We start from the raw sequence: 23,518 nt of genomic DNA on the forward strand, positions 1-23,518 counted from the left end.
AGATCAGAGGTAAGCGAGGCTCTCAAGAACGACCCCTTGTGTCACTACATTCGACACACTACATAATTATTTTATAATGCAGCTGTAAGAAATCTTACAATGCACTACAGAACCTAAAGAGAACAGTAAAGAGAACATTAAGAATAAGTATGCAGGAAACACAAACATATTTCCTAAAGAAAGTACGAATCTAGTCCATGGTGTGGATTTCCTGCATCAGTACTAGCTGGCAGCTATGGGCTTTGCACTGCAGGGGAGATGACAATTGGAGACCATGCATTTTGAAAGAGATCAAGACAAGAAATGAAGCTGGAAGTGAGTGAAGAGAATAGAAATTAGATAGCAAAAGCTCCTGGCAGAGAGTGGTCATTGATACAAGTGGACAGAGAGGGTATGTTCTCTTTTCTTTTTGCTGAGGAAATTTAGAGGGGGAGCAAATTCTATGGCTTGTCATATGCACAATTTCTGTGCATATGACAAGCCATCTTGTGTGTTGGAATTCTTATCTGGCAAGTTGCAAGAGAACTAAGGCAAGACTCACTAATGCGGATAGCCTGAGACAAGTTGTCTAAACTAGCCTATCACACAACTGGCCTGTTGTGTTGTTACAACATCCTACAGTCGTTGATTATGTTCATGTTTTTCAAACTTGACAACTCAAGAATTTCGTTTTCTGTACTTTATTGTACATTATTCCACTGTGAATGCTTGATTCTGATTGGTTGATAGACGTTATGAGGTGTGCAATTATTTTTAAGTATACACACGGCTATGAAGTAATTCCAGGTCTTGACCTCATAATGATTTCATATCACTTTGCCAAATTATTTCAGTTATTTCAAAGACCAGTACAGGCTTTGATGCTAACTACCACCCCTGGTGTCACAAGTTCGAATCCAGGTCGTGCTGAGTGACTCCAGCTATGTGTCCTAAGCAAACAAGTTGGCCCGGTTGCTAGCGAGGGTAGAGTCACATTGGGGTAACCTCGTGGTCACTATAATGTGGTTTGCTATCGGTGGGGCACGTGGTGAGTTGTGCATGGATGCTGCGGAGGATGACCTGTCGCTGCGGAGGATGACCTGTCTCTGCGGTAACGCGCTCAACAAGCCACATGATAAGATGTGAGGATTGACATCTCAGACGCGGAGGCAACTGAGATTCATCCTCTGCCACCACGAGAACTTGGAGTGCATTGGGAATTGAACATTCCAAATTGAGGAGAAAAGGGGATAAAAAAGGGGAAAAATATATAATAAAAAAGACCAGTACAGGCTACCGCAGCAAGAACAAAAATAAACAATGAATTCACAAGGTAAATCATCATATAATGTGTAGTTCCCTTTACAAAAAGCTACACTTCTGATGCTGCGCTGGAAAGCGCTTTGGGAACAACCTTTAGGTGTGAGCAGCTGTGAATATGTGTGCAACACGTCAATGAACATTGACCGGAATTTATAGAAATTATAGGTGTAATCATTGGATGCACCTGTAGCAGGGCTATAAATAGACGCGTCACCGACGCGTCGTCAGATATTTTTTCTTCAGAGCTCTGTGTGTGTGTGTGTTTCACGAGCCTGTCAGAACTTTCTTTCCTCTGTTAGGAGTTAGAATTGTTTAGGCAGTGCGCAGAAGACCTTTTCTCTTTCTTTAAAAAAAAATAAGGAAAATATGACAGAAAATCAGGGCAAACGATGTGTGTTCCCCTGTCTCCGCTCTATAGCCGAGAGGGACATACACCAGTTTTGCTTCACGTTCGAGCAGGGCGGGTGCGAACATTGCGATCTGCTTTCGGGCAAAATGCTTTGCGCTCGCCTCGCTCACTTCCGGGAGTCAGCGCCCACACTTCATTCGTGGGGCTTTCGCATGGATCTGGCTGAGGAGCGAGAGACGGGTTTGTCCCTCTCCCTCGCTCTCTCCCCAGATCCAGCTGGTCCTTCCCGTGATCTCGAAGCGTGCTCCGGCGCCTCTTCATTTCATGAGGGGGAACTTGACTCTCTACCCGCCTCCGAGCATTCCTTCCGCGATAATAAATCAGCAGAGGAATTACTCAACGTGGTTACTCGTGCGGTGGCCAGGCTTCAGTTGATTGGCCACGCCCACAAGAGATCCCCAAATGCTCCAAGTTGGTGGATAGATTTCTGTCTGGTGGCAGGGGGAAGGGAACGCCTCATCAGTCCCATCCCTACTTTGATAACCTCCATGAAGAGCTCTCTCGCTCATGGAGGAAGCCACTTCACCCCTCCCGGTACCCCCACGAAACCTCTGCATTCCCGCCGGCTCCGGTGTTTCGGGAGGTAGTGGCTTCCATCAGAAGTTGGTTGTTTCGCTGCTTCCTGCATTTATTCAGGATGTGGAGCACTCGACACCCCCTCAACAGGAAGTGTTAAAATGAATACCCATCTCAGAGAGCCTGGCAGCGTGGAAACTTCTGCCAGATATTTTTTCATGGGTCCTAAGTACAGTAGTAAAGGCGTGGTCCCCACTACCGTAAACCGGAGCAGGCATGTCTACTGTGGAAAGAACTGCAAAATCTCTCAGTCTAAGGGGCCATAGAACGTATTCCCCTTCCAGAGAAAGAGTCAGGTTATTACAGCAAATACTTCCTGGTTCCCAAGAAGGGTGGGGGGTTGCGTCTGACCTTAGATCTTCAAGGCTTGAACTGCTTCAGTCAAGTCCTAGATGCTGACTATCAAGACAATGTGTCACAAGCCAAACATCATGTTCGGCTGGTCACGATCAGTCTCATGGACGCATATCTTCATTTAGAAATTCTGCCATAGCACAGGAAGTTCCTGAGGTTCGCTTTCGGGGGCAAAGCCTTCCAGTATCGGGTTCTTCCATTCGGCCTAGCCCAATTAACCTGCACATTCACGTAATGCATGGATGCAGCACTGGCTCCATTCTGAATTACATAGATGACTGACTGATACTAGTGCAGTTCCAAGAACTGGCAGTTCAGCACAGGGATATTGTCTTAGCTTATCTGGTTTCTCTGTGGTTGAGGCTCAATGCCAAGAAAAGCGTCCTCTCTCCCACTCAGAAAACTACCTATCTGGGGATCGTATGGAATTCGATCATTATGCGGGCACAATTGTCTCCCGCTTGAATCGAGTCCATTCAGAAAACCCTGAGCAAAGTCAGGCTAGGCCAAGGTTGCACTGTTCGTCATTATCAACGACTGCTAGGTCTCATGGCAACTGCGTCCTCAGTGATCCCTTTGGACCTTTTGGATCCCTTATTGAGACCACTTTAAGTGCTAGGGCTCCCCCCCACTTGGAACAAATCTGGGTGAGATTTTACAGGGCAGAAGAAGACCTCTTTGCCTCTATAAACAGCACAATGTCTCCTCTACTTCTCCCTGAGTCACCCAGGGATATCCAATGATTACACCGGCAGAGGCTATAAATTCCGGTCAATGTTCATTAACGTGTTGCACAAATATTCACAGCTGCTCACACCTAAAGGGTGTTCCCAAAGCACTTTCCAGCGCAGAATCTCGTTACGCTTTTTTCAGGGAACAAGGGTTACACTTAAGTAACCCGAGACGTTGTAGTGCTTTCAAAATAACTAAGGGTAATCCAGACAAAAAACTTGAAATGCAGAAGGAAATAAAAATAGAAACCAGAAAAGAAAAGTTAAATTACAAAATAAATCTTGAGAAAAAGTTGAGCATGAACAATTTGTGGTCTGTCTGGAAGGGGATGACGCTCATAACCGGAATTAAAGGGTGTGAGATCAAGAAAGTTCAATTACCTGGGTATGACTCTAGTAGTCAGTTGGCAGAGGACTTAAATAAGAATGAAATCTAAAATGAGTTATGGTTGTGCTTATAACTTTTTTGATGAATTGTCTGTGATGGAAGTCTTCAAGGGTTGTAATGTGAGAAAAAGCCCTGGTCCAGATCAAATCGGAGGGCGTTTGATTAAGGTCTGTGCAGAACAATTGGCACCAGTGTTTTGTAATATCTTTCAAATATCACTTGCCCTCCAGAGAGTTCCAAAACTTTGGAAGGAAGCCACTGTAGTGCCAGTGCCAAAAACTACACATGCTGTAACATTAAATGACCTTAGGCCAATAGCATTAACATCCCTTATAATGAAATGCTTTGAGAAATTAGTAAAAGAAGAATTGTTAGGTAAAACTAAGAATCTGTTAGACCCTCTTCAGTTTGCCTACAGAACTAAGCTGAGGTGTTGAGGACCTAACAGCAACTCTACTAAATATAGTATTGCAGCATCTAGAGGGTAGTAAAACACACGCCAAGCTCTTATTTATTGATTTCTCATCTGCTTTTAATTCTCTACAACCATATATTTTAGCAGATAAGTTAATTACTAATTTTGGTCTTGATCTTAACTTGGTAGGTTGGGTCTTAGATTTTTTAACTGAACGAACTCAAAGAGTGCGAGTAAATGGTAGTCTCTCAGCCCCCCTGATAACATCTACAGGATGTGTCTTGTCTCCTTTATTGTATATTTTATATACAAATGATTGTATAAGTAAACATAAAAATAGGCATTTTTTAAAATTCGCAGACGACACAGTCATTGTGAGTCTTCTAGAAGACAATGAAATCTGCCATGGTCCAGTGGTTGATGATTTCGTAAAATGGTGTGATGATGCCTGTTTGCAGCTCAATGTATCCAAGACAAAAGACATGAGTATTGACTTCAGAACACAAACACATCCTTCCCAAGACACATTTATTAAGAACAAGAAGGTGGAATGTGTGGAAAGCTATAAATATCTGGGGACAATTATTGATAAAAGATTGCGGTTTGACTTGAACACAGAGGCCCTGTGTAAAAAGGGACAGCAGCGCATTTATTGTCTTAGAAAATTGAGATCATTTAATAGACAAGACACTGATGGAACTGTTCTATAAGTCTTATATAGAGCCAGTGTTGTCCTTTTCCATTAGCTGCTGGTTTGGAAATCTTAGTGTGAAATACAAAAATGCACTAAATAAATTAGTCAGAAACAGTGGGAAGATCATAGGCAAAGCGCAAAGATGCTTGACAGGTCTGTTCAACAGAAATGTTTTGAGTCGAGCACACTCTGTGATTTTAGACAGTGAACACTTCTTATACCCAGAGTTCTCCATGCTGCCCTCAGTTCGTCGTTATCGATTACCAAAGATTAAAAATAATCGATATAAATTCTCCTTTGTTCCGAGTGCAATTAGACTACTAAATAAGTCTTAAAGGTATTTATTAAGGGTTTTTATATTTTTTATTCTATATTTTATGTATTTATTGTATTTGAAATCCTTCATGTGTATTGTTATTGCTATTATGATGTATTGTATGTGTCAGTTTGTGTCTGTTTATCTGTGCTGCACCCAAATTGCCCATAAGGGATCTTAATAAAGCTTGACTTGACTTGAAGGGTGAACATAATTTTCAAATCACTCCTTTTTGTTTTTATTAGCCGTTTGACAAAACTGTCCCAATGTTTTGGGATTGGGGTTGTACCTTAAGCTGTATAATTCATAGCTGTGCAATGTGTTCATGAATTCATAACTGTCAAGTGTTTATATGGAGTGTATATTATAGCTATTTTTAAGATGGTATTAGAAATTAAATCTGATAAATTGTTATATATTTGTTATGCCACAATGTTTAGTATAAAACATAATTTAATAGGTACATTATTATTTAAAAGAAGCTACTGAAAGTGTTGGCAGCGCAAATGTACATCGAAACTATTGACTCAACAGGGCTAGCAAAACCAACTTGTTGTTGGGCCGAGTACAGTTAATGTTCTAGAGGAATAGTGGACTACAGGCACCTGTACCTTAACAACACAACTAATTCTTTCTCTTACTTGCACAGTCAATTCTGAGGTTGTCTGAGCTGCTTGATTGGGTAAATCCTCTTTATCTACAAAATATTGTGTAGTACTTTGGAATGGTTTCATTAAAATGATATACTGATTATTTTTTATTTATTTATTTTTCTGTGAAAGCTGTGGCAAATCCTTATAAAGCACTGTAAGTGTTTTTCTTTGTCGTTCTAGCTTTGAGCAGCCCTTATTGGCTGTCAAAGCCAGGTGTAATTACTTGTTACCATGCCAATAGTTGTTCTGAGGTAGTTCATTGGACAGTTTGGCTGGAAAACTGGCAGACATGGTCTTTCCAGTATATTTGAAGTTAGTGAACATATGTGACTGATAATAGTTTATATTGCAGAACATTATGCATACCAATTACAGTATGTAATCAAAGACAAAAGAAGCTAACTGCATTTAGGCTTGTAGCCTAGTTAGTGACACAGAGATCCTTTCAATTGCCTTGAAGTCCATTTAGGGATATCATAGCCATTGTACTACAAATGGCCCAATCTACTTATGCCACTAGCACATTCTGTACTGGTACTTTGTTGACGGCATACAACTTTATCATAATGACATAAAGTTGTAAATGTCTTATGAATGAGTGACCATGCACTTTCTTTGTGGTTTAAATATGGCATTCCATGCCAAAATTATTCAGGGCTTTAATCACCATACAAAGACAAAATACACTAACTACGTGTGGCAGGGCGGAGGGCGGGGCCGGGTCGTGATCATACACACCCAGTCCCTTATCAGGCTAATCAAGCCTCCGAGAGGGATAAAGGCCAACTGCGGAGGATTGAGATAGTTTACAGACATATCCGTCATGTGTGTTTGTGTCTTCTGTTTTAAGTTTTATATTAAACTACTATTTGTATCGTCAAGCCGGTTCTCGCCGCCTCATTTCCATTGACTTCTTTACACTGGTGCCAAAACCCAGGAAGGAGGAGGGATACGCCGTTGTAGAGTTCTCGCCACTACCGTCCTCCCCAATGGAGCAGCTGCGGCCATCTGCCGGGGGACGAGGAGCCCGGCCACCTGGAAGAGGATAACGGCCGCCGACCACGAGGGGAGAAGGGGCTCCTAACCGACCGCCTGGAGCGGTCAGGGCCGCTGCCAGGGGTGGAGGAGTCACCTACAAGGGGTCTGAGACCACGAGCGCGGAGGGGCTCACTGCCGACCGCCTGGACTGGGAGAACCGCTGCCAGGGGCGTGGGAGACCCCTTCTGGTCCTCGAGAACGCAGCGGGGCGTTCCGCCCGCCAGGGGCTGGAGGACTGCCTCTGATCCGCCCAGAGAGGCATGGCTGTCGTCCGATAGAGGGTGGAGGAGTGGCCGAGGAACAAGCTATGGCGTATCGGAGAACTGGCGAGTAAGTGTTTTTTTTGTTATCTCGCTCTCCTCTCTCTCTCTCACTGCCGCTCCGTGTTGGCCTTTTCCCTCTCATTTAAATTTTACAGTGTTTTTTTTGGGGGGTACTACAATGTTACAGGAAGTACCCCCCCTATTTCATTATTTCAGTTTCCCTCCCCTTGTCCCCTCGCTCGTCCAGGTAGATGGGGATGACCTGCTGGCAGACGGGGCAAGAGGCATGCCCCTCCCCAGGGAAAGGGGGGGGGTGTACGTCATGCCGGGGGCTCCCCGCCTGAGAGAACGAAGGAGGAATGTTACAGGGCGGAGGGCAGGGCCGGGTCGTGATCATACACTCCCGGCCCCTTATCAGGCTAATCAAGCCTCCGAGAGGGATAAAGGCCGACTGCGGAGGATTGTGCGGGAGAGAGAGATAGTTTACGGACATGTCCGTCATGTGTGTATGTGTCTTCTGTTTTAAGGTTTATATTAAACTATTATTTGTATCGTCAAGCCGGTTCTCACCTCCTCCTTTCCATTGACTTCTTTGCACTACGGCACTACGGCAACACTGAAACAGAAAAATTGCTTTTTTAGTTACTGTGCCTTGGCTTTATTGTGGATATTGTAGTTACTGCAATATTCACACTCTGTTTTCTCTGAATCTGAACGTAGTCTGTCAGATCATATTCTAAAAGATCGGATTTTCAGTCTAGGTTTGGCAATATCTTCAAAACCCTTCTGACACCAGAGATGGAAAGTAGGAAAAATGGATAGCGAGTGGTTGTGTTCAGGATGAGATAATACACTCTTATAATGAAGCATTCTCACACACATATTCTGTCAACCTTTATGCATGCATCTCAAAACGGCACTCTGATGGTTTTATTAGTTAATTTCGGAAGGGTTTGCTCACTCATAAAATTATATTCTCCCTAATGTCATGGACTGAGTGGTTTAAAGCAGTTTCTCGGTCTGTTAAACAATAATGGGATACTTTAGAACACATAGAACAAAAAGAACATTGAATGAGGTGGAATATTTATCTACAGTAGTCAACTTTTTTAAGAGCCAATTTGATCTAAGACAATATACACCTCGCATCTCCAAACTTTTGCTATTTGTGGTCAGAACTTAAACAAAATAAGATCAAGGTGTCACAGGCTGCATAATTATAATAATTAAAGGCTAGATGCTACTACATGACATTATTGGATCATCTTTTTACTGAATGCTTAATATTATGCACGTTTTAATCACACCTTGTGTTAATGAAGGATATTTATCTCACCAGGAACACTTAGAATGGAAAAGATGTGACATTTTTATGCAAAATATTATACTATGGCTAAGACTATCTGGGTAAGTCTTTTTTTTTTTTCTAATCTATTCAGTGTCACCGCAAAGTACATATACAGTAGATTTATATATACATACACATATACATATTTAAATATGTATATGTGTATGTAAATATGTATATCTGTATATATATTAATACACATATACATATTTACATACACATATACATATTTTTTGCCTGGAACTTTTCTGTGGAAATTTTCTAAACTCAAGTTGAGCTGGTGGCGACTGCAAAGAGATTGCTGTAGTGGAGACAGTGTGCTGTAAAATGTGGCTATACATGATAAGCTCACCCACCACTCAGAATATGTATTTAATATAACTTCTCATTAGGGGGCCAAATTTCGTTGTATTTCTGAAATCTCTCGTGGGGCACATCAGAGCAGTCGGCGGTTGCAGATGGCGCGTGGGCCGTAGTTTGGATGCCCCTGTATTTTGTTTTCTCAAAAGCATCTATTTATCATATTACAGCCAACTATTTTATTATTTTTACATGTATTTTGTTTATATATTTTTTTATTTCAAATAAACAGTATGCTAAAGTATGAAGTAGCTTAAATGTAGCATCTTGTAGTAGTATAAATGTAGTATCTTACCCAACACTGTCATTTTTTATACATTGTGGAGTGGTTTTAAGTATCAAATGGTGCTTAAAACTCGTGTGTGTGTTGCATTTTGTATGTTAGCTTACTATATTACTGAGAAGCGTATACAGTGATCACACTGATATATGTAATTTATACAGTAATTTTGCTAAATATTGGAGAATGGTGCCCCAACGGTTTATAAACCAATTTATGTGTTTAATTTGGTTGATGCAATTAAGATTGTAACAATAAACTGTGTTTGACTGTGTATCAGCTGTTGTTAATTAGTCAAATTGGGGCAGAATTTTGCTGCAAGCATGTAAAGGAGAGGGGCTGTGTGTATTTGTGTCTGTGTTGATGTGTTTATACCAACATGTAGGTATGATAGGACATTAAAGGCTGTAGCTCTGTTCCCAAACCTAGTGAGCTGACTTGCTGTCTGCTGCTTACATAAGCGTCTACTGTACCTTCTAAGGTGACAGCCTAATTGAAATTAAGTGACATAGGGCTCTATTTTCATAACCACCCAAACTGCACTGTGACCGTGCTCTACCTCTTATCCAATTTTCATGAGAGCACTAATTCTAAGTGCAATTTTCCACCCAGGGCAAAGCGCAAGTGGCCGGGGGTGGGAGTGTTTGTGTTAAACTATGGTATTTGTAAACTGTGGGTCCTGTGTATTGTAATGAAGTGGCAGAAAGCATAATTTTCTATTTTCCTGAGAAATAGTTAATTGCGTTAAGACGTTTAAATACCACGTCTGTTTTCAGCGCAAAGTCTAAACTCCTAAACTAAAGTTCCTGCATTTGAAGTTTGGAGAGTCCACCAGCAGGTGTTAATAAAGTTCATGCCCAAACTCTGAAAATGTAGTGGACTATCGTATTATGTCCTGACAAATAGCCTCTTTATGAAACAAAAATGTATTAAGTTTATGTTGAATGATCTATAGTTCATGGTTTATTTTCCAATGATTACTATTATTATGTTTATATTTACAATTGTATTCATGATCTAATTTGTATTGGTATTTTTCCACCAGTTATCATAGAATGATTTTTAAGTCAATGTAAAAGGGACCGGTGGAAGAGTAATTTTGGGCAGAGTAAAATGTCATAGTTTTGTTTGAAGTATAATTTGAATTTAGAAATATTGTTTTTAAATCAAAATCGACCAGTAGAAGTGAAGTACCTTCCTATAAGAACACTGTTAATACTAGCCATGATTTGTGTATCAGTAGATAAAATGATTAATATCACTTACATTCTCTATAATTTAACAGAGCCTATATCCGTATCCTGAAGCACATTTTCCATGTGTGAAAAAGGAGCGTGTCCCATTTAACAAGTGTGCGAGTTAAATTGCACTTGACCCGATTAGTTAATGCACAAATTAATGTAAGTCCATATTTCTATTCTTTTAATTCTAATTCATTGCATTCAGTCCATTTACACTACCAACTTCTTATGAATGTGCTACCTTTGTTTATATCACTTGTGCTTGAATGAATGGACTATATTTTAGGATGCAGATGCCACAATAATTGAAGAAGAAACTCTGAATTAAATTGCACTTGACCTGATTAGTGCATTGCGCTAATTTCACCAAACCCTCTTGCGTTTAAACTTAGACTTGCTTGTATGAAAATACCAAAACTTTATGACCATGCCCATTGACTTAATGGCATAGCGTTGTTCTTAGCGCTAGTGCTTTTAAAATAGGGCCCTAAGAGTTTGACATTAGTATGTTGATGTAAACTAATAGCACAAAACACTAATAGACATAAAAAAAATTATAACACACACAAAAACTAGGTAAAATAGTAAATTGGCAAGATGTTCGACTATGCTAAACATTTAATGAAATATAGCTAGCATTTCTCTTGACTCCATCCATCTTAGATATTTTATTTTCTTATTAAAAACCCATTACAGTGACTTCTGGGATTGTCTTATCTATGAATGATGATTTAGCTGAAATAAGGTACCTATTAAAGCAGCATAATTTGTACTTTTAAAAAAGCCTTTGTGTCAGGAGTTGGTCCTAAAATTCTGTCTAGGTAGGCTGCTCTCCGTTTTTTGAAAACAGAACTTACAGTATACAGTATGTTTGGAAACTGAATGTTTTCTCAGTCAACTATTTTATTTAATTTATGTATTTATTTTTGTCATAATTCCTCTCCATGATTCACCATTTATGTTTGGTGGGCCAAATATAACTGCCTATTGTGTGTTCCCAGAACCTGCTGCAAGCCTGTCTGTTGCTATGGGTAAATACAGAAGGCACAGATGTACACAATGTCTGTCCAATCACACACACCCATGCAAACACACACAGGGCAACTCATCTTTTCCCCTCAATTCACCCATGCTATTCTTAAATGTGCTTTACTGGCAATGTGTTAAAGTGTTCTGGCAAAGTACTTATATGACAAAAATTCCACTAACGCACACATTACAGGCACAATGTCCTTTCTCTTTTTTACAGTCTCTATCTATTTTGCTTGGTCTCTTGCTTGGTGTCCCGCATCAGCACTCTTGCAGACAGTGCTGTCCTTCCTATCTCTCTCCCTCAATCCGTCTCTTTCCTTCTCTTTATCTCAGCCTCACATGCTACTTTTCCTCAGCAACGAGAGAGAGAGAGAGAGAGAGAGAGAGAGTGTGTGAGAGAGAGTGTGAGAGTGAGTACTGTAGCATTTATAGCAGTCCCCCTTACATTCTGTTTTAATTAAACAAATGTCTCTATTAAAAAAAAAGTTAAAAGCTTATCTAAATTACAAAGTATCACTTTTCATTTCAACTTTAAGTCAACCTGGTCTCATAGAATCACATTACTATAACAACATTTTTGCAAAAGGATTTTTACAGACTCGTAAAGATGATACGTATTGCACCAGTTTCCTGTTGAAATGAACACTAGAGCTGCTACAACAACAATGGCCTTGATTCCCTTTCACACAAATCATGAGTAAAAGGGTAGATTATCAGTTCATTAACACTTATATTTTGCCCTGTTCCTCACACAAATTGTACATGTTTGTAATTGAAAATTGTCACAGTTTTTCAATCTTATGACATCTTGTTTGAACATTACATTGCATAACTCTAACCAAGTACATGTACAAGCTTGTTCGAGAGCGATAAAATATAAACTGATAGAACATTACTACCCTTGTGATGCAAAGGACAGGGTGACCTGAAGAGCACACAAGAGGACACTTGAGTCAAGAGCATCATATAAGTACAAGGAAATGACGTGGTTGCTTCAGCAATTGCATTTTTTTATGTCACATTTGCTTTTTGACACTATTGGTTAGGTTTAATGTTTATTGTAGGAAGATTGATTGGTTTTGTTCCTTTAAAATTCAATAGTAAATTTACCTTAAAAACCTCATCTGTCTGGGAGAAAATTTAGCTACATTTTTGCAGCACTCAAGGGATATTTTACCTTGAAATTGCCACGATACATGTAATGAACCATGTAATATAATTTTGCAAAAATATTGCAACAGTCATGTCATTTTCATGAGATCAGGCTGATTTTTACGCAGCCCTTTAGAGGACAGGGTGGGATTTTTTATTTATGTATTTATTTTCTGAAAATAGATTTGCATGCCCTTGCAATAAGTTTTGCTTTCCCTCACACTAAGTGTCGTGTGCCCTCGCAATAGTTTTGCATTCCTCACAATAAATTTACCATGGTTTTACTACAGTAACCATATTTTAACCATGATATTTGTAGTTAAACCATAATGAAAAATGAAGGACTATGTTAATTAAAAAAATAATTTTGTGGTTATTATGGTTTTACTATACAAATACCATAGATAACTATGTTATGTACTTTTACTATAGTAATATTGTAGACTGTGGGAACCATAGTTTTGGTCGAAACAATGGTTTTACTATAGTAACATTTTAGCAGCTTCAAAAAGTTAACCCTTTATGGTGTCTTTAAAGATTTCTTGTTTCAGTGACATGCCCAAAATTAAAGGCTTATAGCTTGACAAAAAAATTAAATAAACAAATAAAAACATGGATGGTCAAATGTTTGGTAAAATTTTAAAGGAAACTGTTCGATTTTTTTTTTATTATTATTTAAATAATCTACGCCTAAGAAACTGCTGGAGAAAAAAACATTACACATTGACATTATATATCTCAGGGTTTAAGTAAGGTAGCTCCAAAAACTGCTTTTGTTTTGTTCCCATTCATGTTACCTGTAACTGAGTAAATGTTTGTTCCATTCTGTGTCATTTGAGCCATCATTGAGTCCGTGTCATGCACTTGTGCCATCTCTTCGTGGTCATATATAAGTGGACGATCCTCTCTGCCCATATATGGATGACTTACACATCTGGTTGCAGTGATCTGAATCCTAATATGATTTGTTCAGTATTCCATGATGCTGGACAACATACTACATCATTTCCAATGAAGTCATTTGATCCGGGAAAGCTAACGTGTTTTAACCAGATGGCACATTATGTGCTGTGTGCACATTGTGCAGATTATCTAATGATCTATGCATCCGATTACATTGTGTTTTGGGCTCATTTTAAAGATAATCACCTCCTATAATATTTTTTGTTCTGTTATATTTCGTTAAGGTATACCCAAAAACATGGCATATTAGAAACACCTGTTTACATGTTACATGTATGTCAAAGACATATACTTAGCTATTACTTGCTATATTTTTGTTTTGAGTAAAAGTAAGGCTGGTTGTATTCTACCTTTTTAGAGCATTCCAACAACACATGGCTATTTGATCAGTTTGATGTTTTTTCTGATTAAAATCATTTGTGCAATTGCAAAATTATTTATAAATTATCAAAATGGAACACTTCTGATTTGTCTGAAAATGTCAAAGCCCTAGTGCAGTTTATTTCATAGCGCCTACATGCATTATAAAGTACAGCTTCTAAGCTTTAAGAAGCTGATGATACCGGTTTTGTGTTGGTCAAGACTGTAGTTATTGATGCGTTGAAAATTATTTTAAGGGTAAACTAACTTAAAGGGTTAAGTAATCATGTTCTTTTGGTGGAACTCATGGTTTTTCTACAGTATACTGTCTCCATTTAGTAAAAATGATTTAACCATGCTAATTCTTGTGGTTACTACAGTTTTACTACAAATACCATAGCATTTGGTTTAAAAACCAAAATAGACACAAAATTATGATTTTTCTGTATTTTTACTTAGGACTTTACTACGAATATCTAGATTGAAATATAGTTACTGTATTAATATCATAGTAAATGTATTGTGAGGGAACACAAAACTAATTGCAAGGGCAGACGAAACGTATTGCAAGAGCATTCAAAACTAATTGCGAGGACAAAAAAAAAAAAATCCCCACCCTGTCCTCTGAGGGGCTCCATCAACTTAACAGTGATTTAAGATTCAGATTTATTTATTTAATTTTTTTATAAGATCAACACATATCATTAAGAATATTTTTGGTTCCCTTATTTTAATCACAATTTTTATAATCAGTAAAAAAAAACAAAAAAACAAGACAAATCTTAACCTTTGATAACATTGACATTGTTTTTTCTAGGTCAAGTTTTTTTCCAGCGCTAGTATCACTCATAAAAAACAAAAAGAAAACAAAATGTATGGTAACACTTTAGTGCATTGTTGTTCTTTTTAATCCATTTCACCATCCAAAACTTGTTTTAAAACATAATTTATTTATAGATTGTATTATTTCGAATGATATATTGTTTTTAGTTATTTTGTCCTTCTTTAATAGTTCAGTGACCCTACACCAACATTGTCTCTCAGCTTCCCAGAAAACATTACCCTACTGGATGATGGTGGTCACATGGTACAGTAAATCCAGTGATGTCATAAAATGATTATTTCTTTGTGCATTAATCGACTCACTCGCCTACACACAAACACTTACATAGACACACGTTCACTCTCACACACAAAATATCAATTTTATACCACAGTCAATGCCCATTAAAGTTCTAAATGTGTCCAAAATCACATTTACATTGTTCCATTGTACATTTCCACATTCCAGTTTGCATCCTGTACATTCCACATTTGCTGTAATACCATTGCTGACATTATCAATTGATCTCGTAAAATCGATTGTGCATGACTCGGCATGTCTGCTTGCCGTGACTCTGTCCCTGTAATTAACAGGCAAGTGAAATGATCAATACTCAAATTCCACCACATTTTCCCCAAGCCCATGTGAGTTACCAACTGCTGCTTGTCTTTAGCTATAAAGCCTTGGTATTGTTCAGACAGACTCTCAGCATTTAAAAAAAATATGTTTTTCCATTATTAAGAATCAGAAAAGCTAGTCTAGCTTTGTTTTGTTTTGTTTTACTTTGTTCTTGATACCTGGTTTTCTCTCTCTCTCTCACTCACTCTCTCTCGATCGATCGATCAACTGCTCCAATCAACATTCTATGGGATCTTCAACACTTTCAGCCCTCTCTAAGCTTTCCCTACAAATTTTCCATCTCACCTTCAAACTCCATCTCTCTGTGATCCCTTTTATATCCATCTTGAATTTCTTACAACCGCTCATGCGATTTATCTACTTGTATGTCTCACCTATCCTCTCTCTTCCTACACCACACTCTCCTCCATTTCTTCTCCCTTGTCCTTATCTTTATCCTTCAACCGCTGGTTCTTTGTAATCTCTGCTATTGGCGGTTTGGAATTTGAGTTGGTTTTGTTGTAGGCACGGATGTATCCTTGCGAATGTTGTGCCTGGAAATCTCCACTGCCACTGCTGGTTGTTGAGGTGCTTGTTGCTGAGCTGCATTGGACAAGCATGCCATGTAAAGACTGGCTCCGTTTTGTCCAAATTACGCTCAGTCTCTTGGCGTAACTATAGCAGGCTGTGGTGGCGATTTCACCCATATCAAACGATGAACTTCTCTTATAGCGCAGAGCACTGTGAGGAGAACTCTCGCCTGGTAAAACAGGGCTCTGATAGACCAGTGAGGAATTCCATTGGCTGTCTGTCCCTCCCCGATGGACCACAATGCCCCCTCCTGTGCTGAACCGCCTGTTACTGAGTTGTGAGTTGTACGTGGGGGGTGGAGCAAAACTTAAGCTGGCCCATTTGCCCGTGTTCCTGTTGGTAGGCTGGAGTTTAATTTGTGTTGCTCCTGACTGGTGTGACAGACATGGCAACGTAGAGGGGGAATGAATACTGGGGGTATAATACAAAGACATTTTTTCTTTCTTAGGTGTGTAAGGTGGAAGGAGCCTCTCTGACCCCTTATTCTCTGCTTCTATTCCCACCCTGAACTGCTCAAGATTCACTCTGGGCTTTGGGAGGATTTTGGGTTTCACTTTCGAAGTTGGTTTAGGTGCCGACCCCAATCCTCCCTCTGACACTTTCTGTTTTTGAACAAGCCCATTGGGCAACACCAACACCATTACATTGCCATTTCCATTGCTCTGAGGGATGACATCAGCTCCCTTAGCTGGAAGAGGTGGGGAGGCTGGTCCTGAGCATCCCACCTCATCTCCTATTTCATGATGATTGTCATGGTTACTGCACACACGGTGGCGCACCATCAGTGCCACAGTAAACACCAATAGCGTTACAACAACAACTCCACCAACCAAAATGGTTAGCGTCCCGCCCAGGAAGTGGGTTTGTAGTGAACGACAGTCAGGGTAATTGTCCTTAGTGCTAAACTGCGTGCAACCAATGACCTTTGTGGCAGCCATAGAAGTAACTGTGTCATCAACAATGGCTAGCACACACAAATTGTAGTCTATGCCAGAGACCAGGTTTTTCAGTAGGAAACTGTCACTTGTGGGTGGCAAAATCCTTAAAGAGAGAAAAAGAGAAAGAGTGGTTAGCAACCTGAAGCAATTATACACCCGCACACACACACAAACAGTTCCTTTCCCTCATTCTATCATAAAGAAACAGCATTTTGCTTAGGCGCTTGTTCCTGTAAAACAAATTTCTTGTGCGTACACTGTTGTCACACAAAAGCATTGCTAATGTAATGGAAATCTAGAGGGCTGTTCTGGCACAATGCTAGCAAAGTGAAGGCCTTCCCAAACAATACCTCTAATATCGACATATAATTACAGGCTCTGTTCAAGACCTTGACACATTTAGAATACTGCTTTAGTCACAGTATTAAAACCCCATTATTCTTCTACACACAGTTTTCTTTTTCCTTCTCTAAAAGTACAAATTCATTGGCTGGCGCCCACCGTCATTGGTTCTGAAGGGTTTAATTATGTGTCGGCTAAAAATTAAAGGAGATTTCCAATGGTGCATTGCACATGGAATATTAGCTACAAACAAGCTCATGACAAGATGCTTCAGTTGTTGTACAATTTTGTTGGACACGTTACACGGTGCTTTGTAATTTTGTGTTTATGCTTGAATTACATCTTCTCAGTGGTATTGTTTATTCCATAATTGTTTAATTATGGCCCGAAGTACTCAACAAAGCAAAAGTAAAAACAGAAAGGCAAGGAATAGATCCACTTTAATAAGAAGTGTTGTGTGCATAGGGAGTATCTAATGCAGCCTCATAAATTGTATACATACATTGTATGTATACTGTATGAATGTTGATATTTTGTATGTAAGGAATACAGTCAGCAAGATATTATCACAAGATAAAGCCTGCCAAGTTCATCGTGAAGAGCTAGTGTTTTTTTATCTTCTTGAAGGAGTTTATGTAAGAGATACTGTACAGTCAGCCAATAATTATCCCCCCAAAAAAGCCAGACAGGGTAACCGTGAAGTAGAGGGCACTTTTATTACCCTGTCGTTGTTTATTTTATGATAATGTCCATCTTACTATATATTATCCAGCTTCAACATTGTGCAACCCCACGTATAAATGCTTGGAATTTGTATTTTGGCTTCACAATACGCAACACATAAATGTATTTAATTAAAACCAACTGATCTCAGTTCAGGAGACTCTGGGCTGTCAGAAAAGTCATTGACGTACAAAGTCATGTGACAAAACAACATGGTGCCAATCACAGCGAAGTTTGTCTTTGGGAGAAACAGCAACAAAAATACATCTGGTAAGAAACCTAATGAAGTGTTTAAATTGAAACCTGTTTGAGTCAAAAAATCAAAAAATAAACTGAATCTCATGTTTCATCCGATATGCCATTTTTTAAATTTGAGCGAATTATCGTGAAACACCATGCTGCTAAACAATGTACACAAATGTGTACAACAGAATAAGGTTTTCATTAATAATCATATATTTACTGTGTATTTTCACACTGAGAAAAATAAAATTGCTTTCAAAGGCTTTATATAAAGTTAGGATGAAAGAACGGTTCAGTCTTTCACTAGATAGGGAGCAAGGAAGCATCCTGTAGCTTTCCTATGAAGCCAAGTGCATTAAATCCAAACTTCCTATCAAACGATCAGTTTCAAGATGATGTTTGAACCATTCAACATGTTTGGCAGACATGGGACAATGGTAATCAGTACTTAGATTCAGAATCTATAATGTATTATTTTATTTTAACATGGATGGCAGTGATTGGACAATGCTGGCTATAATTTGTATCAGAATTAATTATGCTAATTTCTGACACTGTCACTTGTTTGTTTGAGAGTGCAAAGAGAGGACATTCAGATTTTTTTGTCAAAGTAGAAAAAAACATTGCAGCACAAGTCAAATCAAGTCAAATATTTTATATTTGTATTGTTTTTTATTTGTGTTTTTGTCTGTATTCCAAAAATACGAATAACACTCTTGTAAACATAATTTAAAAAAATCTGACTTTCTATAGTTTGGTATTATTTAAAATGTCACAACTTTAAGTCCCGCTGTCCACATATTTTGCCATACGTTTTTCTTTTTTGCATATTTATTTGGTGCTAATAGTTACAAATAAAAAATAGATAATTCACATAGCAGTCATGCTCGGGTCTCAGGAGGATATTACTTCATGGCTACTTAAAATAATTGAAAATATATGAAATATTGATTTGAGTTTAAATTATTTTAATAGCTTACTTGTAGAGACTACAAAGAGATAAAACACAAGCAAAACTGTGTAGAAATAACAGGTCCTTATTCAGAAATATTTCACCAATGTTTGACTGCAATCAGAATAAAATATTCCAGAAAGCTGTGCAATAATTTATAATGTGGATCAGCTGACTAGGTAATCCATCTTATTGAACATCTACTTACCGAATACATTAATGGACATGAAATATTGATTTAAGTTGAAGTTATTTCAACTTCCCTAAAGTGGGAAGAAACAGACAGAGTAGTGATACAAAAAACATAAAAATCTGTTACCAAAGTTAACAGGCAATTATCCAGTTTTGCAGTCATAAAATAAAACTTATTAGACTGCAGAATGCCATGTTTGACCAGAATCACATATTCCAGAGAGTTTCTTTGGTGGTATTTGTGAATTGCTTTTGTGGATTCAATATTTGTACTGTTAATATTGTGAAAATCCATCATTTATTTTATGCCATAACTGTGCAGGCATAATTTGTTTATTGAATTATAATTTTTTTAATCAATAAAGTAAAAAAACACCCTCGCCCACTCTTTCTCTCTCTCTCACACACATACACACACTCTGTCTGCCTGAGCTGCTCTGTCATTGGGGTCGGAATCTATTAAGCCTGGATGTGGTGTAAATTATGAGTTAGAGCTCAAGGTCATTCTGTCTGCCCTCTTATAGCTTTGTATTTATAAACTCCATGTAGGTCTGTATGCCCTTGTTTTGCTGTTTCAAGCAACAAGAAGAGATATACTATTTAATTAACATGGAAGGACATTGGGCATTATATGTTTCATAAGTGACTATCTACACACTTTGTAGGTAAATATCTCAGACATGCTATTGAAAACATGTTTGTGAACTATACTGTAGATATAGTATATTTGTAGGTGGATTTCCTTTGCATGTACTAAGTATGAATTACAAAGAGATAATGAGGTACTGTATCAAAGAAAACTAAAAATAGGTTTATAATGTTAATAATATTAGGTTTAGTCATTTGTGTGGATGGCGCTCATGATGTTTGGAAAGTACTTTTTTTGTTGGCTTAACCTGCATCAAAACACACAGGAAATACACAAATGGAAATCAAACCTCCAAAAATCAAATAATACAGCAACTTTTTCACACATTAGAGCTTCAATGATACTTCAATTCAACATCAATGTCAAATTGAGTAAATGCGTTGACTGCATAAAAGCTATTGAAAGAAAAGAAAGATAAAGATAATGAAAAAGGATAAAGAAAGTCAAGTATACTTAGCAAAAAAGTGATAGGTGACTGTCTCTGGGTGATAAATCAGTGCTAACTGAATTACAAGATCCACAGATGTGTATTGGCTTGTGTACCGCACATAGTGAGTAAATGTCCCTCTCAGCAGTTTTAGTCAGTGGGTTTGGATGCATGATTTTTCTTTTGTTTTAATTGTGCAAATAGATTCCCCTACATCCAATTTTTGGTGTACTAATTGTCGACAAAATTTCCTTTAACCTACCCAAGAACCCAGCGTGACTGCCATGTGCATTTTCCATTTCCCCATTTGGTTTGTAACTAGTAGCACCATTAGGCCTAAACATGCAATAAAAACTAAAAATTCTAGAGCTTTCATAGAATTGATGGCAATATGAAAGTGGGTAGTTGTGAAATTTTAAATAATACCAAGAAATAAAAGCCAGATTTCTTTATCAAATTGCTTATTATGTTTCCAGGATTGTTAGTTATTCATGTTTTTGAGACTTTACAGACTTTACAACAGAAGTGAGCGTAATTCATTCTGATTCAAAGTAATGGCCAGTATCATCCATTCACTGCCAACCATGTTAAAATAAAATCATACATTATAAATTCTTAATCGAAGTACTGATTAATATTGTCCCATGTCTGCCAACCATCATCTGCAGCCTGAAACTGAACTTTTGGTCAGATTTTAGGAGTGAATGCACTTAGCTGTATAGAGAGCTAGAGAGCCCTTGCACAAAATGTAGTGAATGACTTCTCGTCCAGTGTTGTCTGTCTGCACTGGTCTCAGAAAAGTTTGGAATACACCTTATTTTCACCCTAACTCCATATAAAGCCATTGAAAGCAACATTTTTCAGCTTTTGGATGAACCCACTGATTCTCAATGTGGTAGTGCATAGTAAATATGGGACTTCTAAGGTAAAAATGGTCTGAAGTACACATAAGTGTTTATTTTGTTTAGCAGCGTGGCGCTATGTGATAAATCATTAAAATGTTAAGATTTGCATACCGGATGAAACTAGAGACTCTAATCTTTTGACTCAAAAAGGTTTCAATGTAAAAACCTAATTTGGTTTCTTACCAGATGTAGTTTTGTTGGCATTTCTCCAAAAGACAAACTCTGCTGTGATAAGCACCATGTTGTTTTGTCACATGACTGCGTACGTTGAAAGTTTAAATCTTTACTGACACCCCAGAGTCTTCTGAACTGAGATCAGTCTGTTTAAATTAATTTAAATAATGTGTTGCGTATAGCAATGCCAAAAAAGAAGTCCATGCATGTGTCCGCATGGTCGCACAAGGTTAAATATACACATTTTAAATTCACAGTCTTTTTCAGGAAAATGTACCGAAAATATCGCTGCACTACACAGATTTGTCTCCAATCAGATGCTCTTTAGAATGAATATTTCCCTCCCCCTGCAAACTCTATACTTACTGTATGTCAACAACTTTCTCATTTATGTAATTTTTATTTCTCCTAAGGGAATGTAGGTAAAAACATCTGAAATGATGTTGATATGTAAATAAAACAGAACTGAGAACACCTCTAAGTCTTGAGCTATGAAAGAGCAACCTCTGAGCAGTAAAATATTCCTCTGGGTTCTTAGTACTGTTGCTTTGCATTTTCAGAAGAGGGAGTTTGACCTTTTTTCTAGTCCCTTTAATTTGTGTGCCTGTATGTGTGTGATGGAACTGCACAAATTCACATTTTATAGTGTCATACATCAACACACACACACACACTCATACACACCCATGCTGCAATAAAAACCTGACAGGGAAATGTATTGTGAAACTGGTGACACAGAAACATGCAATTATTAGAACACACTAATAAAAGAGTGAGTGAGGGCGAGAGGGGGAAGGATGGGAGCATGAGCAAAAGGGAAGGAGACAGAAAAGACTTTCATCTTTTGTCCTCACTAACATAATCTTCATAAACAGACTGCTCTTATTCTCTAAACTCAACCCTGCCTTTCTCTTGTCACACTCTTACCTCTCATCATCACTCAGTTAATTTAAAGTCTTTCTCTCCCGTCTGTCTCTATCTCTCTCACTCTCACTTTTTGCAAAATATCTATGGATTCACCGAGGCATTAAGGGAACTTGTCTGCTTTTTCTTGATTCAGCAAAGCTACACATTCAGAAACCAAACCTAAGCCAAGATAAAAGCTATCCTTATACCAGTAATCTCTCTTTTTCTCGATTTCTCACTCTCTTCTTCCTGTTGTTGTGGCCGTCAGCAAAATAGGTTGTGACACACTTATTGGCACTGCAGTTTAAGCCCATTTAAAGACTTCATTACTCTATCCCTTGAGCCCTCTGTCAAACTTTCTGTCTCTATCTCTGTCCCACCCCCCTTATTTCTTCTTCACTCCCTCTCTCTTTCTCTCTACCAGCCCCTCTGTCAGTTTCAATGTCTGTGGTGTCACTATTCTGTAATTCTTCTTCCCCACATACACAAATTCACTGACAGAAAGAGGCCGTGTTTCACTTGCCATAGATAATGGCTCTGAGAGGTGCAAGATGTATTGAACATGTTCAGAAAATATCTAACAGAAACTAGGCTGAAGCCACTGCTAGAGTCGCAGACACTGATAACATGTGAATCAGTGAGGTGTGGGTCTGCCTTTGCCTCAGGTTCAATATGGAGCTCATTATTATCACAATTCAATCTGATAAGAATCAGAACATTGCATATTCATTATTGCAATACTTTTAAATGTCTCATTAAATAGATTATGTGAGCTGCCTGTGAATGAACATGATTTTTCAACAATTTGCAGATAATGTGACAGAAGATGATAGCTAAAAAAGCCTGAACCATTGTAACCTGGATCTATTCAACATACACTTGTCTAGTTAAAATATGAAAAACTGGGCTCACTACACTAAGGAGGAGTTGCGTTCATCTGTGATGACTCATCCTCAGTGACCCGAGGAAACACTAGACAGCACTCTCACTGTTTTTGCAGTTGACATAGCAGTCTTGGTGATATTTGAGACCAAACTACAGTACTTAACTTGTCATCTTAACCACCTGTTCTGCTAATTACCATTTACAAGATATGTGCTACTTCTTGTAATTTACTTAATGATGTGTAGGCTAAGAAATATGTAAATGTATTCTTCAAT

The 23,518-nt window shown here is 38.3% G+C and overlaps 2 protein-coding genes across 3 annotated transcripts in view; one reads left to right on the forward strand and one right to left on the reverse strand.

The window, feature by feature from the left end:
- The window catches only part of pcxb (pyruvate carboxylase b), a 299,005-nt gene that overhangs the window by 161,486 nt on the left and 114,001 nt on the right, over positions 1 to 23,518 (forward strand). The gene's annotated exons all lie outside the window — the stretch shown is intronic.
- LOC127618728 (leucine-rich repeat and fibronectin type-III domain-containing protein 4-like) overlaps positions 14,811 to 23,518 on the reverse strand; it is a 45,718-nt gene continuing 37,010 nt past the window's right edge. For both annotated transcript variants that reach the window (XM_052091350.1, XM_052091342.1), the window contains exon 4: positions 14,811 to 16,948. In XM_052091350.1, coding sequence (XP_051947310.1) covers positions 15,727 to 16,948 — 1,222 coding nt within the window. In that variant the 3' untranslated portion in view covers positions 14,811 to 15,726. The remainder of the gene's footprint in view (positions 16,949 to 23,518) is intronic.

This window comes from Xyrauchen texanus, chromosome 2 (assembly GCF_025860055.1).
Source record: "Xyrauchen texanus isolate HMW12.3.18 chromosome 2, RBS_HiC_50CHRs, whole genome shotgun sequence".
Taxonomy (NCBI): Eukaryota; Metazoa; Chordata; class Actinopteri; order Cypriniformes; family Catostomidae; genus Xyrauchen; species Xyrauchen texanus.